The sequence below is a fragment of the Pipra filicauda genome, unplaced genomic scaffold (assembly GCF_003945595.2).
Source record: "Pipra filicauda isolate LSUMZ 115617 unplaced genomic scaffold, ASM394559v2 scaffold553_size308853_pilon, whole genome shotgun sequence".
In the NCBI taxonomy this organism is placed as follows: domain Eukaryota; kingdom Metazoa; phylum Chordata; class Aves; order Passeriformes; family Pipridae; genus Pipra; species Pipra filicauda.
The window spans coordinates 202,599-223,319 of record NW_024104702.1 but is presented as its reverse complement, the minus strand read 5'-3'; the positions used below and the strand labels follow the sequence as shown (position 1 = coordinate 223,319).

Sequence of the window (20,721 nt, the reverse complement as noted above, 5' to 3'; positions counted from 1 at the left end):
TATTCTTCTGGTAGTAAAATGTCAATTTTGGCAGCCATGAACACTGACTATATTCAAGAGATCTAAATACTAAAACACACACCAACCCACACCCCCATGACTCAAAAAACCCCTGAACAAATAAACAAAAAAAAAACCAGTCACCTGTTTATCAGAAAACTGTAGCTGCTCTTGTAACATCAGATACTCCTCTCCATTCAATCTTGTGCTCTCCACTGAATACATTGTGGCCCAGTACAAATAGCCATTTACTGAATCCACTACTAGATCCTTCACTGGGAGCATGACATGAGCCACAACATCCATATGGCCCCCCCGCAGCGATTTTCTGTATATCTAGGGAAAAAAGAATTGCTTTTAACATCACACCTAAATCATCAGCCATGCTCAATTGAGTATACAGTGGCGACTTTTCCACAGCCATTTATCAGAAGCCTACGCAACTCTTAGACTTTCAAAGCCTAAACCTTTTACATTCAAAGTATAAGGATGAAGAATAGCTCAAAAATTATTAGTTCATTTTTGCCAGAAAGTAACAAAAGAAAAAAAGCTGAAATAGCTTTTCCCTTTCATTTTCCCAGTTTTGGCAGCCTTCTGTCTGACAGAGTTTCTCACCCGCTTCATATTCACTATTCACAAGTGTAAATGAGGGTGCAAGGCAGTGTGAAATCTGGCCTTCTAGCTCCAGTTTTTAAAACAGCTTCTGACTTTGCACTTACAAGAAATGAAAGCATAATTTGACAGCACTGCATAAATTAGCACTACAATTTTGAAGTCAGATACCTTTTAAATAATTCACATGTCAGTGTTCCTGATATGAGTGTACAAAGTGCATTTGTAATTATTTTTTAACTGCAGTGATCTGCAAAATATGACAGTACAGAGGTCAATCTTGAAAATCTCAGTGTAAACAAATAGTGTCAAATTTGATTAAAATAAAGTCCATCTACTTCTTAGACAAGACCAATTTGGTGGCCTCCATTTTCACTATCTTCTCTCATTTTTAAAATGTTGAATCCACCAAAACTGTTGATAGCATGTTTGATTTGCCTTTTTTTGCACCTGGTAAATTCACTATCCTGGATTAGTGAATGTTAGTGAACATTTTACCCCAAACTTTTGTGTAACTCTGGAAAATCACATAAAGAAAGAAAGACCCCCTTGTTCTACACTACCATAAGCAGAGGTCCAAATGCATCTCAGATTGCAAGAAGTAGGGATTTCTAAATTCTGCCTTATAGTCTTTTATTGTTGACTTAATGGAGGTTTTTTCTCTTAAGAAGTGCAACTATACCTACCATATTTGCTTTGCCAGCCCAATACAAGCATTGACCCAACCAATCCAATGCCAACATCCTTGCATCTCTGACATCAGGTATATAAGTATTCTCAGTGGTACCCTTTCTTGTGTTAAATGACCAGGTCTGAACTTCCCCCATGGAATTAATCCAATAAAGAGTGTTATTATACCAATCGAGGTCTTGAAGAAAAAAAAAAGGAAGATATTAAGCATTTCACAAACATGCAAATAAAACCCTCATGTTTTTTAAAGAATAAAATGTAGCCAGACACTTCAGCTTTTTAAAAATCAGTACTAATCCACAGTTAGGTTCAGCTAACATGAAGATAGATGTTTCTCTATAGGAATACCATGTATATAAATAATACATATATAGCCCTGATGACTATAAATGTATGACAAGCATATACTGGGATGCTGGAGACATAACTATTTAGGTCAGAGAGTTGATTTTAGCTCTGCTGTAACTGGGGGGATGTTAGTAGGGTTTCACTAGGGATTCATTTGACTCATAAAATAGAAGAGAATGAGGACAAAAGCTTGGCTCAGTGAAGCTGTTGCACTGCACTGCACTGCACTATATTCAAGTCTAGACTGCTGCAATAGGAACTCTTGTCTTTCAATTCTGCTGCTGAAATTTATGGAAACCTAATAAATTCCAATAAGTCTGTAGCAGCAGCATGCAATTTGTTTAGTATTCACCTGAAATGTTTCCTATATGAGGATAGAGGAGTTCTCCTGGCCCATAGCTATCCAATCGCTGCTTCCAGAGACCTTCAGGCCCCACCGCCAACATACATGGATCTTCTTCAGCTGATAAAGAAAGAAAACAGTGGTTTTGCACACTAAGAAGCAATTTTTGTATAATATTTGTATTTCAGTAACGGGGTTCTTATTTCTGGAAAGCTACAAAATCACCCTTAACACTTATTCCTAAGGAATAGTGGACAAAGAAATGCATGAAAATAACAAAATTTGACAAACTCAGAGGGCAGGTTTAGACACAGAACAATAAGGCATTTTGAAATCCTATTAGGTGCTTAAAAACCACTGTGTGTTTTGACCTGGCCTTACCAAAGTCAGGCAAAAGTCACCCCTAATCTTAAGAGCCAGTCCAGCACTTTAAGCTGAAAGGTATTTTCCCCTCAGACATAGGTTATTATGGGTGAACTAGCTTTCAAACCACATTCCAAAGACCTACAAATCTCAGACATCTCACACACATCCATTTCCTCTCATTATTTATGCTCAAACCAAGGATTTTCAGCATTCAGTGAGCTGCACTTTTCCATGAACTGTCATTAACCCCCAAGTGTGCAAACCACTTCAATGTAGAAAGTTCTTTACAGAGCAGAGGAAAGGAATAACACGTCTCATACTGTTAATTTGATAATGTATCAAATAATGTGTTTGATAGCATATTTGCATTAGAAAAATGTAGATAAGTAGCAATATTAAATGCATAAATAATATTTAATATCATTATATTATTTTAAGAATCTCACTACTTTGACTAAAAGCAAATTTATTTATCCTGTGTTCTTTAATGTTTCTAAGACAAACCATTCCGTGTCCCTTATTTTACAGTCTTTGCCCAAGGTCTAGGCCTCACCAGGTGGAGATCTGCATATAAAACTTGTTCTTCATTTTTCCTATGAGACAAAGCAATTCTCACCTTCTTCTAAAGTTGTGCCTCTAAATGACTCTGACCATGGCCCTGCACCAGCAGGAGACACAGCTCTAACTGACACTTCATACACCCTGAAGCTGGCCAGACCCTTCACTGTAAGCCTTGTGTTACTAATATTTGAGACAATCCATTTCTCCTCAAATGGGTGTTGAGATGACACTTTCACATCATAGGTCCATTTCTGCCAAGCAGATAAACCTGTGAGAAGCAAATCATCATGTTATTACAGAAGAGGTGGTTGCAACAGATGATACACATTCTTTGAGAAAACTGTATATTGGAGACTCCTTTCAAAAATGCCAGTATCAGGGGAATTGGGAGAGGGATAAATTAAAAATGTACACTCTTCATCTCTGGGACCAACCAAGAGCAGTGGTTCAATCCCCCATGAAGAATGAAGTTGGAAGAACCAAAATTTTCCCCAACCAGGTAATTTTCTGCTGGTCAAAGACTCATACACAGAGGATAAAACTGTAACACAGTCACTGATCAAAAGTCATTACATCTCTGACATGCATGTTCTGTGTGATATCAGCAACCAATATTACTGCTACTCCACACCACTCTTAAGATGAAGCCTTGCTTAAAATCCTTGGAGGGGACAAATGAGTTACCAATATACACTTGTATTAATTCAGACAGAAAATTTGGCTATTTTACTGGCAAATTATGGCTTACATTTTTCAAACTGAGGTAATTCCACAACTTCTATGAGGACCTGCAATTGAAGTCACTAAAGCCCAAATCAAGAAAAGGGAAACCAGAAAGTTACTCTTCTAGAAAGAAAAGGAGTAGACTTTCAGGGAGAAACAACTGAACTTACTGGTTCCAATACTGTGTTCAGGTGGTCTCCAGCTGATCACAGCTTGGTCCAATCCAAACAGCACCATGACAAGATGAGGAGTAGTTGGTAAAGGAAAAGGCTGAGCTGATGCCCCATAGAAAATCAAGTTGCCAAAGCCAAAGTATTCTGGATACACCAAATTGCAATCCACAGTATACTCATTGAAGCTAGAACTTCCTGGAGAGACCTCCTCGTGAAAAACTGCAGAGCCATCTGTGACTGTAAATGTGTTATCCTCATAAACAAAGCTCTCCACGTCATTAAATGGCATGTGTGATCGCAGCATGCGAAATTCTGAACCATCAAGAAAACCTGACACAAAGGTGTGTTCTGTTTTGTTGAAGAAAATGAGTCTCTTAGATTGGAAGTTGATCATGAAGGCTCTCAGAGCACTGGATCTCACTACTGGTGAAGCTGTGGAGGCAGTGCCAGGAAAGAGTGGAAGGTTTGCTCTGTATATGCCATCCTCCAGGAGACAGAAAATATAACTGGCCATGGAGCAAAATAAATTCAAATAACTACAGTGCAAGTACTCTTTAAGTGACACACAAATATTTTAACAGCTCAGAGATGTGCACAACAGGAAAATGCTTTTGGCAGTATTAATATATATATACTTCAAGAAGTAACCACATACATTTTTACTTTCTGGACTTTTGATAGCAGATTATTGGAGAATATTCTTCCATAATATTTCAAGTGTTAAGCATGAACATTTAAAATGCATAGAGATTCATATTCATAAAGCACGAAATTTCTGAAACTCAAATTTCTGTGCTGGAAATGCTTTATCTCCTCTGCTAACACCTTAAGAAATAAAGTGCAGAAAACAACACTGCATGGCACCACTCTTGTTCCAATTGTTTTTTAGTTTGCTATTTGTTACCAATTGCACTTCTGTTTAGCTAATGCAAGTGTTTGAAACAGGAACCCAGATGACTAATGAAGTGGAGAAATTTAGAGAGGAGCTTTATAGCACCTTTGACATCAAGTGCTCAAAGGAGGACACTTACCCATTATAGGGATCAGCTATAACCTTCCTAGGAGATGTCACATAAAGAGGAGTGATGTCTTCAACTACCGTGCAGTTCTCCAAATGGCAGACATGTATCTGGCAAATGAGAAGAAAAACTGGTCATGCATTCACAGGGTGTTTGCTAAAGAGCAAACAAGCTGACCCAAGATTCCTTTGGGGGAATCAGACAATGAAACAGCTCTCTCAAAATCCTAGGTCCTTCTGGGCTCCTGAGTTGTCAGTCAGCCAAATATAACACTTGTACACAAGCACAAATGCAGCCATGACAGCTTACCCTGAAAGAGCTCTCTGTCAGTCATCTTCTCTTCCTACCTCTAAGCTGGAGGGAAAAGCCCAGTTTTGATGGTCTAGGCAAACTATACTTGGAAAATGATCTGGCAGGGAAGGGAAGTGCTTTTCTGATTCTGGAAGCAATAGCTTGGGATTCAGAACTCTCTGCCATCAGTCTGTTCATGTACAGCTCAGTTGTGTCTTTTTATCACTACTGCTTTTCCTCCTCCCTGTTCCCTGAGCAGTAAGCAAAAAATCAGACATGGCAAGAGGATTACAAAAAAAAAAATTGCCCCGCTAACCATTTAGAGCAAGTTTCTAGTCTTTAGTACAGCAGGAGACTACATAATTACATTCAGAGTCTTACCATTAATGTAATTGATGTTTTATGAGTAGGAAATCAAGTGCAGGATTACCATCTCCATTTTTACTTCAGATTTAGCCATTGTAATCAGAGCTGTCATCATTGTATGAAACACTTTCCCTCTTAAACATCTTTTGTCAATTATGAAGGGCATTATAATCACTAACTAGTTATCTGACCATCTTCCTGAGGCAGAGCAGGAACCAAACAGATTAGATGGGAACCAAGTGGATAAACAAAGTGGATATGAGGAAGGCATGAAGTCAGTCTCAAAAACAAAGCAGTTAAAACTGAAAGACTTATGTCCTAATGGGAAAATAAGACAAGGAGCCAGAGTTCCACATAGGGGAGTTACTTTAAATATGATCTGATACTCAGGTCTTCCTTATTTTTTAAATTATGAAATATGTGGATATTACTGAAGTTAAAAATATATTTCTGTAAGTATATTTAGTGCATACATATCTACATATAAACCGTATTTTCTCATGTAAAATGAATCACAGTAATGGTTCAACTTTAGTAAAAAATTAAGTAAGCCCTAGAGCATTACCTTTTCATTCATGACAAAGTATATTCTATGGTAGAGCCAGTCTACTGAGATGGACGTAATATTACCCCAGCCAGCATAAAAGAGTGTTAGGTCAGATACATCAGACATATTTGCAACTCCTTTCACCCAGATGGAATTCCCCTCAGAAAAATAGACAACTTGCTGATAAATATTCACAGAAATTCCTAAAAATAAAAAGATATGTGCACACAGATAATATAAGAAATAATTTTCAGTTTTTCAGTTAATATTTCTATTTGCCTTAAAAATATGTATTTTTCAATCTGCAACTCATCATCATAGGAGAAAAGTTAACTGGTTTTTCTCCTCCGCTTCTTGTCTTCTTTAAAGCAATAAGGAAACTTTCCCATTTGCTATGTAAATGACGTTATTATAGAGAATTGTCCTTCAGAAAGGTAATCAGACAAAGAGGAGATATGTAATATGCAAACTGACACTGATTGCCCCTCTATAGGGCAAACAGATGCAATTGGCATCACCTCACAAAGTACCATTCACTTTAACAGTCAAGTTTGACATAATCTGTGCCACCCCTGCTCTGTCAAAGGCTATTTAGTCAGGGGCGACATTCTTTCTCTGGAGTCTTTGCCTCTGTGAAATTTGGTAAACTCAGATTTCCACACTGTCACCAAGGAGTAGTGTAGATAAGAAACATTAGAGTTGTGAGGAATTTGAGATAACAAGGTTGTCTGGTGACTGACTACTAAATCTCTCATTAGTATGTTAACACACCAGCCAGTACCTTTAGCATTAGGTATTATTTTATTCTGAAGTTTGAAGCACATCCCCACATTCATGTTGAGAAAATATAGACATTAATCACAGGGAAACATGCATTCATGTTACCTCAGTTTAGATACCTACAGTGTAAAAGTCTCCCTCTGAAGCAGCTACCTAAATACAGTGAAGAAAAAGTTGCACTGCGGAGAACAATTCGTCTCTTCCCAATGCCTGTCACTTCAAATAGGTCTAATCATATCCTGAAAGTTCCTATTTCTCTTAATTGACTATAAAGGGAGGCTAGACACTGTCTCAGGCTATGTGAGGTGCATTCTGCCCTTGGTGAACACCAAGGTCTTAGACACACTTGACAGAAAAGGAGAGAGCCCAATTAGATTTTACCTGTAATGTGGTTGTGTATAATATCATCTGGCAGGCACTGAGCAGCTGCAAGGAAATATTCTGTGTATCTCTTCCTTAAAGACTCTTTCCTAGATAGGAAGAACCATGATGCTTTTTCCTTAACTAGAAAACAGCGAAATTCAAAATTTAGATGACTGCAGCACAGAGAATAATGTTGCTAGCTCAGATACATCATTAATAGACATGTACATACACGTGTATACATATGTACATGTATGAATATATTCTTACACTGGAATGACAGACTAAAACCTAAACTCTTTGAGTGTTGAAAGTGTACGGAGTTATTATACAGTGCCTTCTGGCGCCTCACACAGGATGAGAATGCACCACATGAATTTCACACCATCGTTTCCTGCAGCAATAGTGAGTCCCTAGTGAGGGAAAGTAAGCTGGAGCAAATGAAGCTCTACTGACTCTCGAGGAAATGAAGGCACTAAGACATCCATATGATGCCAGGATCCAGCAGAAGTGGGATATTTAACCCCTCTGGACCTCTTTGAAAACCTCAGTGAAACTAGAATATTATCCCACAGAGCTGAGGAAGAGTAAGGCAATTGTGTTTATTTCATATGTTTCATCCTATTGACAAGTGATTTATTCAAGAAACAAGAAGCTTTCATCTTCCATAAAGATGACAATTGGATAATATCGTCTACTTCAATGTTGATAAATTTAATAATGGGTTTTTTCTAATCAAGTCACAGAATTTCAAGTCAAGAAGGAGAGATTTGGTCACATAAGCTGACTTTGTGCTTCAGGCCCAAGTAACTTATATCAAAACATCTGCAGTAAATCCACACCTTCTGTCTGGGCTATGCATAACTCTGAGAAAGACAGATTACCTTGTTTCTGAATCTCAGATCCTTGAAAATCTATCACACACCCTGTGAAATTGATTCATGAGGTAGTAACCTTCATTTCAAAAAGTGGTGTATTATTTCAAGTATGAATTTGGCTGATTTCCATTGCCAAACCATCTTTCCTTTTTTTTTCTCCAGTGTAAACAGCTGTCTGCTATCAGATATCATTTCCTCGTATGAGTATCACAAAACTGTCATTAAACAGTCTTAATTTATTCCCAGATAATCTGCATAGATTGAGCTGCATGTATTTCTCACATGATGCACACACTGTAATTTTGATAATGATGCCTCCAGAGCAGAGTACAACAGGGCAATATTACATCCTCATCTCTTTTCAAGTAACATTTCTTGCAATCTACAACAGCAGTCAAATTCTTTTGCTGATTCTTCTTGGGGCTCAGATCTACACAGCTCAGTATCTCATGCAGTAACACCATTTCTGAACACAATATATGAGGAAGGGTTGCTCCTGTTCAACATTAGCACAGGGAGAAAGCATGTGCCCATGCAATTCAGTGGGAAACAACTGAAATTTTATGTGATGACTAGTAAGGGGAAGTGGGGTGGTTCCCTATCCCCATTAAGTTTTTTTTTGGGGGGAAAGGGTTGTTTGTTTGTTTTCTACCTTAAATTAATTGCTTGGTAGTCGTATTGACATAATGAATGAACATGGCCTGGACTTCTCACAAACGACACAAAAGTTTATGGTTCAGGGTCAGCCAACCCTAGAGCAAAACTCCATGGAGTCACCAAGTAAGGACATATCAGAGTCTGAACTATTATTAAAAAAAAAAAAAAAAAAACACTAGAGAAGTAAGTTCAATTTCTCTAACCAATAGCAGAAGACTGGCGATTCAGAGACAGTTTTGAAGTGTTTTCATAGAGTTGAAGTATTTCCAGGTATTTGACAACTGAATTTCTTCAGGAGGAGGGGAGTATCCTTTGTTTTCTTTTGGTAACATTGATTTCATTCTTGTGCTCCATCTCAACGTGTACCTTTCTCTGGCAATTAATTAATTTTTCTGCAGTTCTTTGAGAGATACCTACAGAGTATCATTACTTTCAGTATTAATTAGTTCATATAGCAAAATAAATACCTTCATGAAAGAGCAACAAAAATTGGTATGATCTCACGTATTTGGCTTGATACAACTGGAAAGTTTTAACAAAAGAGTTTTATGTTAAGTATTTAATATTATTAGAACAAATATATTTGTTTGTCAGCTGTTAAAATCTCATCTAGAAAACAGAATCATGTTTTTTCGGTCACCACCCCAGACCACAGAGGTGTTTTTCATCTGTAATGCAACTCAGGCCAAATCTGTTTGGGTCTGCCAGCTTCACAGGTCATTACCATGGTGTGTAGCCTAATAATGTCTACAGCTAAAGAACAGGACTCTCTCTGAAATGTTATTGACTCGTCAGGATACAACTCCTTGACATACATTGTTTACAGTCTAAATATTAGCCTCTTCTCCCAGGTACACGGCAGGCCAATGAACATGAGTTTTGTCCCCACGAACAGACAGTGATAAGGACTCTTGTACCTTTGGATGCTGGGGTTGTGATGTTGGTTTCAGCAGGGGGTCCAGCACCAATCTCATTAACTGCCACAATACTGAACCTAGGGTAAACCAAAAAGACGGGTTTTGGTTTGCAGGTTTCTTTTGAAAGATTGCCTGAGAAACATTATATCAAGTAGGGAAGCTGCTACAGAAGTGTTTGCCTTTTAGAAAATATAATGCTCTGAGAAATTTATAATAAAAACAAAACCAACCAAAATCTGAATTGCCCAAAGGTGGAAAACAACAGAATATTCTAAATTTAAAGTCAAAATAAATTTGCAGACTGAGAAGAACAACTCAATTTCATTTCAAAGGAAGATCTGTATTTACCAGTGCCATCAGAATGCAAGCTTTCATGTTTAATAAAAACAAAGGAATTTTTCCAGATTCTTAAAGGACTAGAGAGTATTGCTATATCATTTCCTGAATATACTGAAAACATGTCACACAAACGTAAAAAAATTAAAAACAACAGCTAAGAAAATGCAGCCTCCTGGTGCTATATCAAGTTCCTTTTCCTTCCTATCCATCTGACTTTTCCATAAGCAGCCAACATACCTGGAATAACTCTGTTACCTCAAGGAAAGCACCCCTCATTTTGGCCAGAACATAAGTAAATAGCATAATTGTGCAGAAGTGGTATTAAGGCATACTCTGGGCTATGTGGGCAAGAAGTGTGACAGCACACTTGGCCACGTCAGTTATCTTTTATTTTTGTACCTGTAAGTGGTGTTTGGGAAGGTGGAGTAGAACTGAAAGCTATGGCCCCTCGAGGCTCTCAACAATTCATGGTTTGCACTGGTCAGGAGCAAGTTGTATCCAATAATCAATCCATTTGGGAAAAGTGGTGGAGACCAACTAACTTCAACAGTGTTTGGACTTGAACTCTGAATATCTTTAATGACAGGAGCTGTTGCAGGAGCTGCAAGAGACAGAAATATCTGACTCTGGTATGGTGTTTAAGACATTAATGGTTTTTCTTTTTTTTAAGTACATTTTTAGATTTCATACCTCTTAATCCATTTATACACCAGTAAACATTATTAGGGACAGCATGAAATTTCAACAACAGTTAACTTTTTTAATGTCCAGGAAAACAGGTGTGTGTTTCAGTCAAGAATTTAGCATGCATAATTATACACAGAAGTGTCCGATGTGTCCTCACAATTTTGACCATGTAATTTTCTGTGTTTGCTTTTAAAACCAAAAGGAGGAAGGAGCCATACTTCAAAAAAAAGAACCTGTGATATTTTAGTTTGGTCTTCTGCAGCTACCCAATAGACAACACACACATCGTTTTGAAGATTAGACATCAATGTTTTCTGTAAAAGAAACAGCAATGAAACCTAAATGTTTCTGTTAAAGTCCTGAAAGATGTAATTAACAGCACAATTCATTACCTCCAAAAGCATGTGTCCGGTAGCTGGGACTAGATGGAGAATGGAGCTGCAGCTGAGACGTAATGATCCAAACTACGCGAAACATATATTCTGTGTAGGCTTGAAGGTCTTTGACTGTATATGAAGTTTCAGATATTACCTAGATTAATGCACAGACACAAGTGGGTTTTTTGCCTTCCTCCATCTGCAGCTAATACGTAGGATGGTATCAGGGCAAAAGAGGTCTCATACAACAACATACATATTTCAGGATAAAAAAGTTCAGCATCCAAAGTTTGAATAAGAGGAAATTCTGGGAATTATTTTCCTCATAAACTTTAATTTTCCATCTTTTCAGAACTTTTTCTCTTCTCTTTTCTTTAGAACATGTGACCAAATCTAAATAATGAGCAGATGGAGGGAAGGATGGATGCAATATAATAGTAAATTTTAAGAAGGTAGTTAAAAAAAACCTAAAATAATAACTTATTATGAGCCATGTATTTTAAACTGCTGATACATACACTACAGTTGTGAGATCCAAAGGCTCCTAGCTACACTGAAATATTTATTATCTGAAGTAATTGTTCCCTATTATTTCATGAATGATTCATTCAGAAGAACTTCCTGCTTAGCCAATTACCTTTAGCTTTGATTTGCAGCAGCAACTTGTCATATTCTGTAAATTGGTCCAATAGAGATGATGGCAAGATAACAAGTGTATAGTTGACGCAAAAGAACATAGTATGAGAATAACTGTAGTGAGTCAGCAAAAAGGTCTTTCTAGCCAAGTATTGTGTTTTGACAAGAACCAAAAAAATTTCCCTAGGGAAAGGCATTTTAAAAAAAGAAAGAAAGCAAACAGCCATATTTCTCTTGAATACTCTCAGTCTTGGCATTTCATAAGTGTGGCTCAACACGAAACTATGGGAATGTTTACATTCAGTAGAACTCAATATTTTTGTCCCCAGTTTCTCCAGTCACTTTTCCAACCCTATTTAGGAATTTCAGCAATTTTAATATTAAGGAGTTTATAGTAATTTAACATCCACGTGGGCTAGGAATCAGCTGAACATTCTAGCTACACGTTCTGTGAGGAGATACCTTCATTTGATAGTTTTGAACCTGCTACCTGCTAGTTTACATCAAATTCCCTAGTTCCTATGTTGAAGGAAATGGGCAATAATCGACCATTCCTCAGCTTCTCCATGCTACTCATGATTTTGCTAACCTCTTTTATGTACCTAACAATATTTTTTAAAAAAAGGACAGAAAAGAGCCTATTTCCTTGCAAAGTAAAAGAAAGTGTCCTTCTTTACCTCCGTGTACCTCCAGTCTCCAGGGAGCTGATTGTACTTCCACTGGATAATATATTTCACCCCAGAGATATTAGCTGGCTTCCACCCTAATGTGACACTATGGCTTCCAATGACAGATGCAAATGGTGCTCTAGGCTTGTTCAAGTAGTCTGAGGGGAAAATGAAATGCAACTGTAAGGAAAAAATCTTTCAAGGTAATCTCTGTGTCTCAAAGGTAAAAGCCTATTACCCTACACACCTGAAAGTGGTGAAGCCAATAAAAACACACAAAAGAATATATTGAAAATGTTGCCGAATAAATCCCATAACATTTCAAAGACAGTTTGATAAGTATGCCTGAAATGGGCCAAGTTCAACATGAACAAATGTGACTACAACTCTGCACTTTTATAAATGCACTTTTAGTTACAGGTACTTAGTAAAATTTTACTGAATAGAAACCTAGAGAAGGTGTAGGAGGCCTCTGAAGAGATTTCCAAGGGAATTATTTCATTAGCCCTACATCAGCCCAAGGTATCATCTTAAAGAGTTGAGACTGGATTAAAAAATCTCATGTCCATGAAAGGGAGGAAAAGAAGTTTTACTCTAAGATAAACTTCAGTGTATTTGTTAAAGGAAAAAAGAAGAGTGGTAATATTCTGATTAATGAAAATACTCAAGTCATTCCTATTTTTTAAAGAAATCCAGATCGTAGAACAAGACTATAATCTTAAAAATGAATTTATCACTGTCAATTGGACACAGGACTCTATTCAGACTTACTTTGTGCTTCAGCTCCATATGCATCCTCTGCACGGCTACAGCCAAACTTACAGGAAACTGTCTGTGTAGGGTACAGAAGTCACTGGTTAGCTTTCTGTAGAGGCAAACTTCCTTCCAGAACCATGCAGACACATTTTAAATACATACAAATTCTGTGGACATTTTGCATACACACAAACCCTGTGAAAATAATCATATTCATTCTGAAAGATATCAGTATCATAAACTCACTCCAGTGATTTTACTGAGAGCCTTTTTGTCAATTCACTAGGCACTGAATTAAGGGTTACCTACTTACACATTGTCCCTTTGTGGAAAGCACGAATATGGGGCTATATTAAAGTTGGAAATAGACTTCAGAGACAACCATGGAGTTTAAACAAGGTTTTTGACTTGTTAGTGATGTATTCCACATGTTGGATTTCACCCTTTCCCACTTCAAGTATTCCTTACGAATGAGGTGCATTCTTACAGATGTACTTCCAGTGAATTTTCAAAACAGTCTGAAATCAGCAATTTGTAAGAACAGTCATGCCTAATTCACACTTCCTTTTTAGTAGTTACTCCTGGTACAGTTGTGTCTACAAGCTACAAACATAACAAATATCCCAGGGCAGTGAGCTCCACATTCATGTCCTAAGAACAGAAAATTCCTGACTTTTCAGTTTAGGTAGGAAACATAGATATAGTATTACCAAGCATTATAGGTAGAGAACAGGTTGAAACATGTTCCAGGTGGGTTTCAGTAGCTTTAAAATTGCATTCTAGAGTCTCCTGGAAATTGAAAACTTTTGAGAAGTGGTGGTTTGAGCTTTGCTAGACAGGTGTTTCATTTGGGCTAATTTTATTCTTCAAGTTCACTTGGCCTATAAAATCTTGAAGTTTCCTTCATACAGCAGCCACCTTTGAACTGATAATTAACCTTTAGATCACTAAGAAGCAATTCACTATGGTAAGTGAGGAAATTTTTTTAACTGTTCTTCCTATGATTTGTGCATACACACTTCTGGCACCCTCTGGAAACTGATAAGACATATTATTCCAGACAACACAGTTGCAGCTGAGACAGATTTGAAAACTTGCCTAGCAGTATCCTCCTATATACAGTATCTTACATGTAGACATTCAATGCTGAGTGCAAGCACTTAAAAAATTTTATCCAATGTTTTCATATTCAGAGAAATGAAATACTTCCAAGTGAATCATCATGACTGTTAGTGGGCAAAGATCTGGGTATTAGCAGATATCAGTTATCAGCTGTACACTGGAGCTTTGATTTACAGCCAATATTTGTTTAGTTGTAGAGGATAGTGTCCCCAGATTACATGCTGATTCATAGTGCCTTCTGCTTCATTTAACACAGACATTTCTGAACATTTGCTTTTTGTTGTGTTATTCTTTCTTCTTCTGATTTTTGTCTGAACCTGAATCATAAACCCAATTTTTGCTTGAGGATTGCAAAAGCTCCTAGCCTTACAAATTTAGAGGAAAATTTGTCATGTGTTCTACCTGAAAACAATAAATCTTCATATATTCTCCATCCATCAGAAATGCCCTTGTATGAGCCAGAGTATGCTGTCCTTTCTTGTGAATATTCCCACCAAATTCAGTGGCATTCCCCTGCTCCCAGGTGAAAGGAGAAATACTACCAGATTTCAGTCCCAAGGTGTAGTCACACAACAGAACTGAGCTAATGTCAAAGGAAAAGTCTTACTCTTACTCCCACTCCTTTGCTCTGCAGACTGCAATGACCTGATCCTCTTTGTGCAGTGACATGATGCACACCTGACCAAGTGGGTAGTGAAGTCAATCAACCAATCCAGTAGAAAGATAATCCCAAAGAAAGCCCTTGCAGTGACAGTGAATTTAAGTGGCATATTGCGTGACCAGACAAGTAAAAAAAAAAAAAAAAAACCAACTCAAAACCAAAAGCAACAAAACCCCCCCGTACTAATCTTGTGTTTTTACAAAAGTAACTTGGTTACTTCTTGGACAGTTCCTAGACTCCAAAAGCACTGTTTAGTGCATTCTTACTTTTTTATAGGAAGAATTTGATAGATTAAAAAGCATTAAAAAAATAAAAATGATCCTTTCAATCAAATTTCCAGGTTGCCAATGGGTTTGTATTCTACTCAGGACTCTCTCCAACTCCTCCATCACCTGCTTGAAGTGTGTTGTCCCCAAGTGAGAACAACCTTCATCCTGAGGTCTCATCCTTATCCTATCCCATCTTACACTCTGTGTTCATGATAAAAGGGCCCCAGAAAGGCATTGTCTCTTTAAAAGCACTTTGTTGACCCACTTATCTTTTGTCTTCTAGCTCTCACTTCTTGTTTCCACTTCTTACCAAGCTAGTATCAGACTAACCTTAACAAGCATTCTCTCTGGATAGTCTTTGATGTCATTAATGAAAAACTGGATGAACAAGACTCTGGTGAGAGCCTAGAAGATAGTTTAAATAGGTCTGAGATTAGTCTGCTTTCATTACAGCAATGCTCTTTGCCATACAGCAGTGTTTAACACAAACATGACCTTAGCCACCATGCTGAAAAGAAAGGATTCAGGTACTTAACTCATCTTCAGAAGTATAGAAAAATTAGACCTGAATTGACAAGTTTGTGTATCTACATTTTTTTTCTTAGCACTATGTGGACACAATAATCACTGAAATTGTGATTTTTTTTTAACTACTCTGATAGCATTTAACTTACCTCACACGTTTTGGTGTATGTCTCATTCTGCCGAGAAACAAATTAATAAAATATGGGATTAGTGTAAATATAATCACAGAGTATTCCAAACAGATAATGCCTATTAATAAGAAGTTTCTTACAGTGAAAGTACGCTACAAAACCTTTGGCAAATAATGAAAGACGAAAAACACACACTTGAAAAAACAGAAAGTCAACACTATAACAATGCTAAGGATGAATGAGATTTAGGTGTCCAAAAGGTCCAGAAAAAAAAGAGCATTTTAAAAATTATCATGGCAGTTGTCCCAGACCAGTGCTAGTTCTCATCCATCTGTTTTAGTAAAATCAAGAAATCAATCTAATAAAGACCATGTGTTTCATTTACATCTACATGCAGCTCTGAGACAGTCCCTGGTAGAGTAAAATTCTGAAAAGCACTAGTTCTTTCTCACTGTTTGAAAATCTGAGTGGTTGAGCTTAATGAACTGTAAAATGCCCATGCATTTTGTCAAACATAATGAAAACTTTTGATATACAGGCAACTTGCATAACAAGAATTAGTAGCTTCCCAAAACAGAATTTATAAACAAACTGAGAAAAGATATGAACATTACATCTTTTCATAGAAACACTACTCTGAGTAGATTTCAAATGTCTGTCATTGGATAAGCCATCTGATGGACTGGAGACAAGTGCTATAGAGCTAAGGCTAAGGCAATACTCACACATTTCAGTGGACAATTGATTTGCACCGTTTCATTCCAAAACTGACATCCCTGTATGCACTGCAAAGACAGAAGGTGGCTTTAAAAATGACTTTGAAAGTACATTTTTTAAGAGAAGAGATACTCCAGCTGTAACGGTAAGGACATTGGTTCAATTTCCAGCTGCAGTACAACATTCTGCATGACCAAGTCACTTATCTCCTTCATGAGCTGGTTCTTTAGCAATAAAATAGATATTTATAGCACTTAGACTCTGTAAAAAATATATTAAATATACCAAACATTATAGGTACTCAGATCTTACAGTAAGAGAATTATGTTGTATAGTGCCCTTCTCAATGTAAAACCAAACACAGAGAAAAGGAAAAAGAAATCATTCTTAGGGATTGGTTTGTGAAAAACTGGAGATGTTCAATTGCCTGTTCAGCTCTGGTAAAGACTGTGACACTGTCGCTTGTATTGAGAGCGCTTAAAGGACAGCAGGACACTTGAGTAGACTGTGACTATCACTTCAGGAGGGTGCTCAGCTTTACACAGGCCTTGGGAAAGGGCTGATATGCAGCTCCAGGGGCAGAAGAAGCCCCGGTCAAGACAGTCCACATTCAGTATTGCTCTGGGAATGAGTTTATTCAGCCAGCTATGATGCGTGTGGTCAACCATCCCAGCTTTATTTTAGCATCTCTTCTCTGTGGAGAAGTAACAGATATGCAGTATGCAGCACAGCCAAGCACAGTGGAAAGCTGTTCAACACAAGTGGTCCCCCCGCTCTCCAATAGGCAAGCTACCGGCTTTAAAACCCTGAGTTTTCAAAGATGTAATAAATATTACATAGTTCAGTTTTGATGTTGGACCTTTCTTGTTTCTACCGTCCCACTTCTTAACGATCATGAAGGTTTTTCTCTCAAAAGGGAAGCTGGAACAACTTTAGAAGCAGAAGACTCTGATATTGAGTATTGCAAAGCCACATGAAAAAACAAATTAAGATTTGATAACACTGAGCAAAGATAATTGTAACCTAAACGGGAGAGCCAACCTTGCTATGTATTGTCATGACAACACAGACGTTTATGGTCCCAGCATCATAAATAACCCAGCCTCACTAGATATCAGGTGCTGAGAGGCTGCTTCCCACCAGTCTCTGCAGAAAATATTGATGACTGAATTCTCCAGCACTCTTCAAGGAATATGTGTAACCACCAGCTTGAATTGCATTTGAAATCTGAACTAAGAAAACATCAGCTGAAGTCCTCCAAGAATGCTCCTATGGAAAGCTCATGTTAAGCTGAAGATTTCCTGTGATAGAGACAACCATTTGAAGTCCTAGAAACTATAAATGTTCAATAATTGTAATTATAAGTTTTCTACCATTGAATCATTGAGAAAGCAAAATACTTAACTGTACAAAGGAAAATGAATAAGAGTCTTACTGATATGCATTTTACAGGTAACACTCATTTTGACTTCTTGTCTCAAAAATGAGAGACTATGAACTTTGTAGATCACAAATGTGAGCAAGACTCACAGTAGAGATCCACACCCTTTACACATTTTCTTTAAACAAAAAAGATAGCCATGTCTCTAGGAATGCGAGCCAAGTCTAACCACACAACCTAGTGACTTATGCTAGACAAGCAACTGTGCACATTTACTTTGACAATATGGTCGTTGTACCCGTTATACTCAAACAGCAGTAATAAAAAATGCCTTTAAACAACAAAATGAATCATTACTCACTGCTCCAGTGATGTCACTAACATAACAAAGGTTAGTAATTCCAAGTTCTCCTTCCTGTAAAAGAAATACAGACATTTTTAAAAAGAGCCAGAATATTTCCCCAAAACTCTTTGATTAAGATGTAATAAAGCATTGGTTCCTTGTAAAACAAATTTTCTTTGACCAATGTTTCCTCACCTGGAGAAATTTATTGTTGACACACCAGCAGCTTCTCACTCGAGACTAATGTCAGAGTACCATCAGAGACATTGGAAGAATCAGTTGGTGTTAATTAAATTATCTCAGGTAGGAGTTTGGCTCTTATCTCCTGATTCTGGTTCACTGAGTCAATAACAAATGCTTCACAAATATGTTGGGCCAAGTGGCTTTGACCTCTGTGAGCAGAAAGACCTTCCTTCAAGCTAAATGCCTTTTGTCTGGCCGCCTTTTGAAGGGTTTTACCCAGCCGTATGGTGACCTCCACCATCCTTCCTCTCCTGCCAAAAGTGCTCTCCAGCTAATGTGCCTGGGTTTTTTATGTAATTCAAAGTGTGCAAAACCAATCACTGTCTGTGAAATGTAAATGATTTGAGGATGTATGCAACAACCTTAGAGAAGCTTAGCTCTTAAGTTTTGACCTGAAAACAGGTAGGGCCAACCTTAGTAAAACAACTCTCAGAAAGAAATTTTCTGCAAAACTAGGCACATTGCGACAATACTGAGAATCAAAGTTTCACAAAGCAAATTTGAACACAACAAGTAGACTGGAGGAGTAAAATAAGATTTACATCTCTCAGACTCCAAAATTACATTTTCCTCATCTGAATGCCTTACACAATACATTCACTGAACATGAATGTGATTTTCCTGTCTTTCAAAGCTGAAAGGAAGAGCAACTTACTTCTTATTCTGAATTAATTTAAGCTTAAATCAAAGGATCCTCATTAAAGTTATCATTGCATGATAGGTTTCCATCAGGGAAGACAATTAACTCTTTCACTGATGCAAGAGTTAGAACTAGTTTTAAAGGAACTGTCAGGAAACGTATGAAATAAAATGGAGCAGATGATAGTGATAGTCCTCTGCAGCAGGTTTCCACAGTTAGTTAGCACCAAGGCACAAAATGTCTTTTTTACAAAGCAAAGATACATGGTCCTCTAAATCACATCAACATTTCAGGTAAATAGAAGCAAGGAGGCAATTCCTGAAAGCAGAATAATTCTTTGGATTTGAGAGGTTTTGCTAATCTTTGTTCTGCATTTGTAGAAGGAAATGTAATGAATTCCACACCACTATTCAAAGGAACATTAAGAAAGCATAAGACTAAGGATCTGACCACTAATTTTAATACTTATAGAAACACCTACAATTTAAGCCAGTTAACTTGAAAATTAAGCTGCAACCAGTTCAGTATAGTTGTACAAGCCACAGATTCCCAGACCATTTCTTGTGAATTTACAGTTTTCCTAGGTTTATAAAAAAAAGTCCTGCATTAGACAGAAGCTAATTAATAAAGTGAATAAATAAAGAAAAAATGTTTATCTCCCCCACCTTCCAGGGTCTTTAGCATTCATAGTAATTTCATTCAATTGAATCAGTAGGATTTCTTCTTTATCAGTTTCCAAAAATTCAAATGTCAAACATTGGCTCTCAAACTCTGCTTTTACTAGAATACATTCTTTAAAATCATTTTGGAAGAGCTGATATGTAGTATAAAGTGATAAAAACTATCTGTGTTTCAAAAGATTAGGTGCAGTTTTTGAAAACTTACCAGGTTACTTGTACATAAGTTTTGGCAATTCCTCGAGAAAGTACAGTACACTGCAGAAATCCATAGACTGTAAAAAAAGACAAGTCTGTTTAGCGGGAAAACCCACAGGCAAGCGTTTCTCATAACTCAAACTTAATTTTGTCTGTCAGCCTGATTCTTCCCTCCACTTGGCCATACAAACTCCTTTTAGTCTGGGTGACAGAGACACAACTGTGAAATTTCTGCATGTCAGGTTATTAGAATATTCTTTAAATCCTTGTTTGCACTCTGTTCCTTCAACAGCTTCTCAGCTTCCTGGAGCACTTGTCTCAAACTTACGCAACATCTCTTTCATAGTTTCTTATTAAACCACTGAAACAAAGGAGTTGACCAGTGAAAGTCAGTGTATCTACTTACACAAATATCATTAACGTAAAACGGAAACTAAGCGCAATATTTTTAATCAGGTGCTCCAAGCAACACGGAAACAGGGAAAGAATGGGAAATAAAGGCCTAAAGTTAATTTTTACAGTGATTAGGCTAGTTCTAAATATTTTCAAGTGAATGCAACTAAGAAAATCTGCTTGGGATGATGAACAACCTTGTTAAAACTCACCTGGCCATATCAGGCATGACAAAAATTTTAATTAATTTTCTGTTTTAATGACTGTTTCCAAATGTTCCATTTCCACTCCAAAATGCCACTCAAAACAGCCTCCTGTCTGCCC

General features: G+C 37.3%; 1 protein-coding gene across 1 annotated transcript in view; it reads right to left on the bottom strand.

The window, feature by feature from the left end:
- The window catches only part of ROS1 (ROS proto-oncogene 1, receptor tyrosine kinase), a 72,075-nt gene extending 51,938 nt beyond the window's left edge, over positions 1 to 20,137 (bottom strand). Inside the window, 17 exon segments of the mRNA XM_039387318.1 lie at positions 145 to 336; positions 1,299 to 1,480; positions 2,003 to 2,113; positions 2,976 to 3,188; positions 3,814 to 4,322; positions 4,848 to 4,945; positions 6,058 to 6,242; positions 7,201 to 7,323; positions 9,635 to 9,711; positions 10,373 to 10,574; positions 11,053 to 11,191; positions 12,351 to 12,499; positions 13,113 to 13,173; positions 15,824 to 15,850; positions 16,531 to 16,590; positions 18,265 to 18,318; positions 20,015 to 20,137. Coding sequence (XP_039243252.1) covers positions 145 to 336; positions 1,299 to 1,480; positions 2,003 to 2,113; positions 2,976 to 3,188; positions 3,814 to 4,322; positions 4,848 to 4,945; positions 6,058 to 6,242; positions 7,201 to 7,323; positions 9,635 to 9,711; positions 10,373 to 10,574; positions 11,053 to 11,191; positions 12,351 to 12,499; positions 13,113 to 13,173; positions 15,824 to 15,850; positions 16,531 to 16,590; positions 18,265 to 18,318; positions 20,015 to 20,137 — 2,505 coding nt within the window.
- Between the last annotated feature and the right edge of the window lie 584 nt (positions 20,138 to 20,721).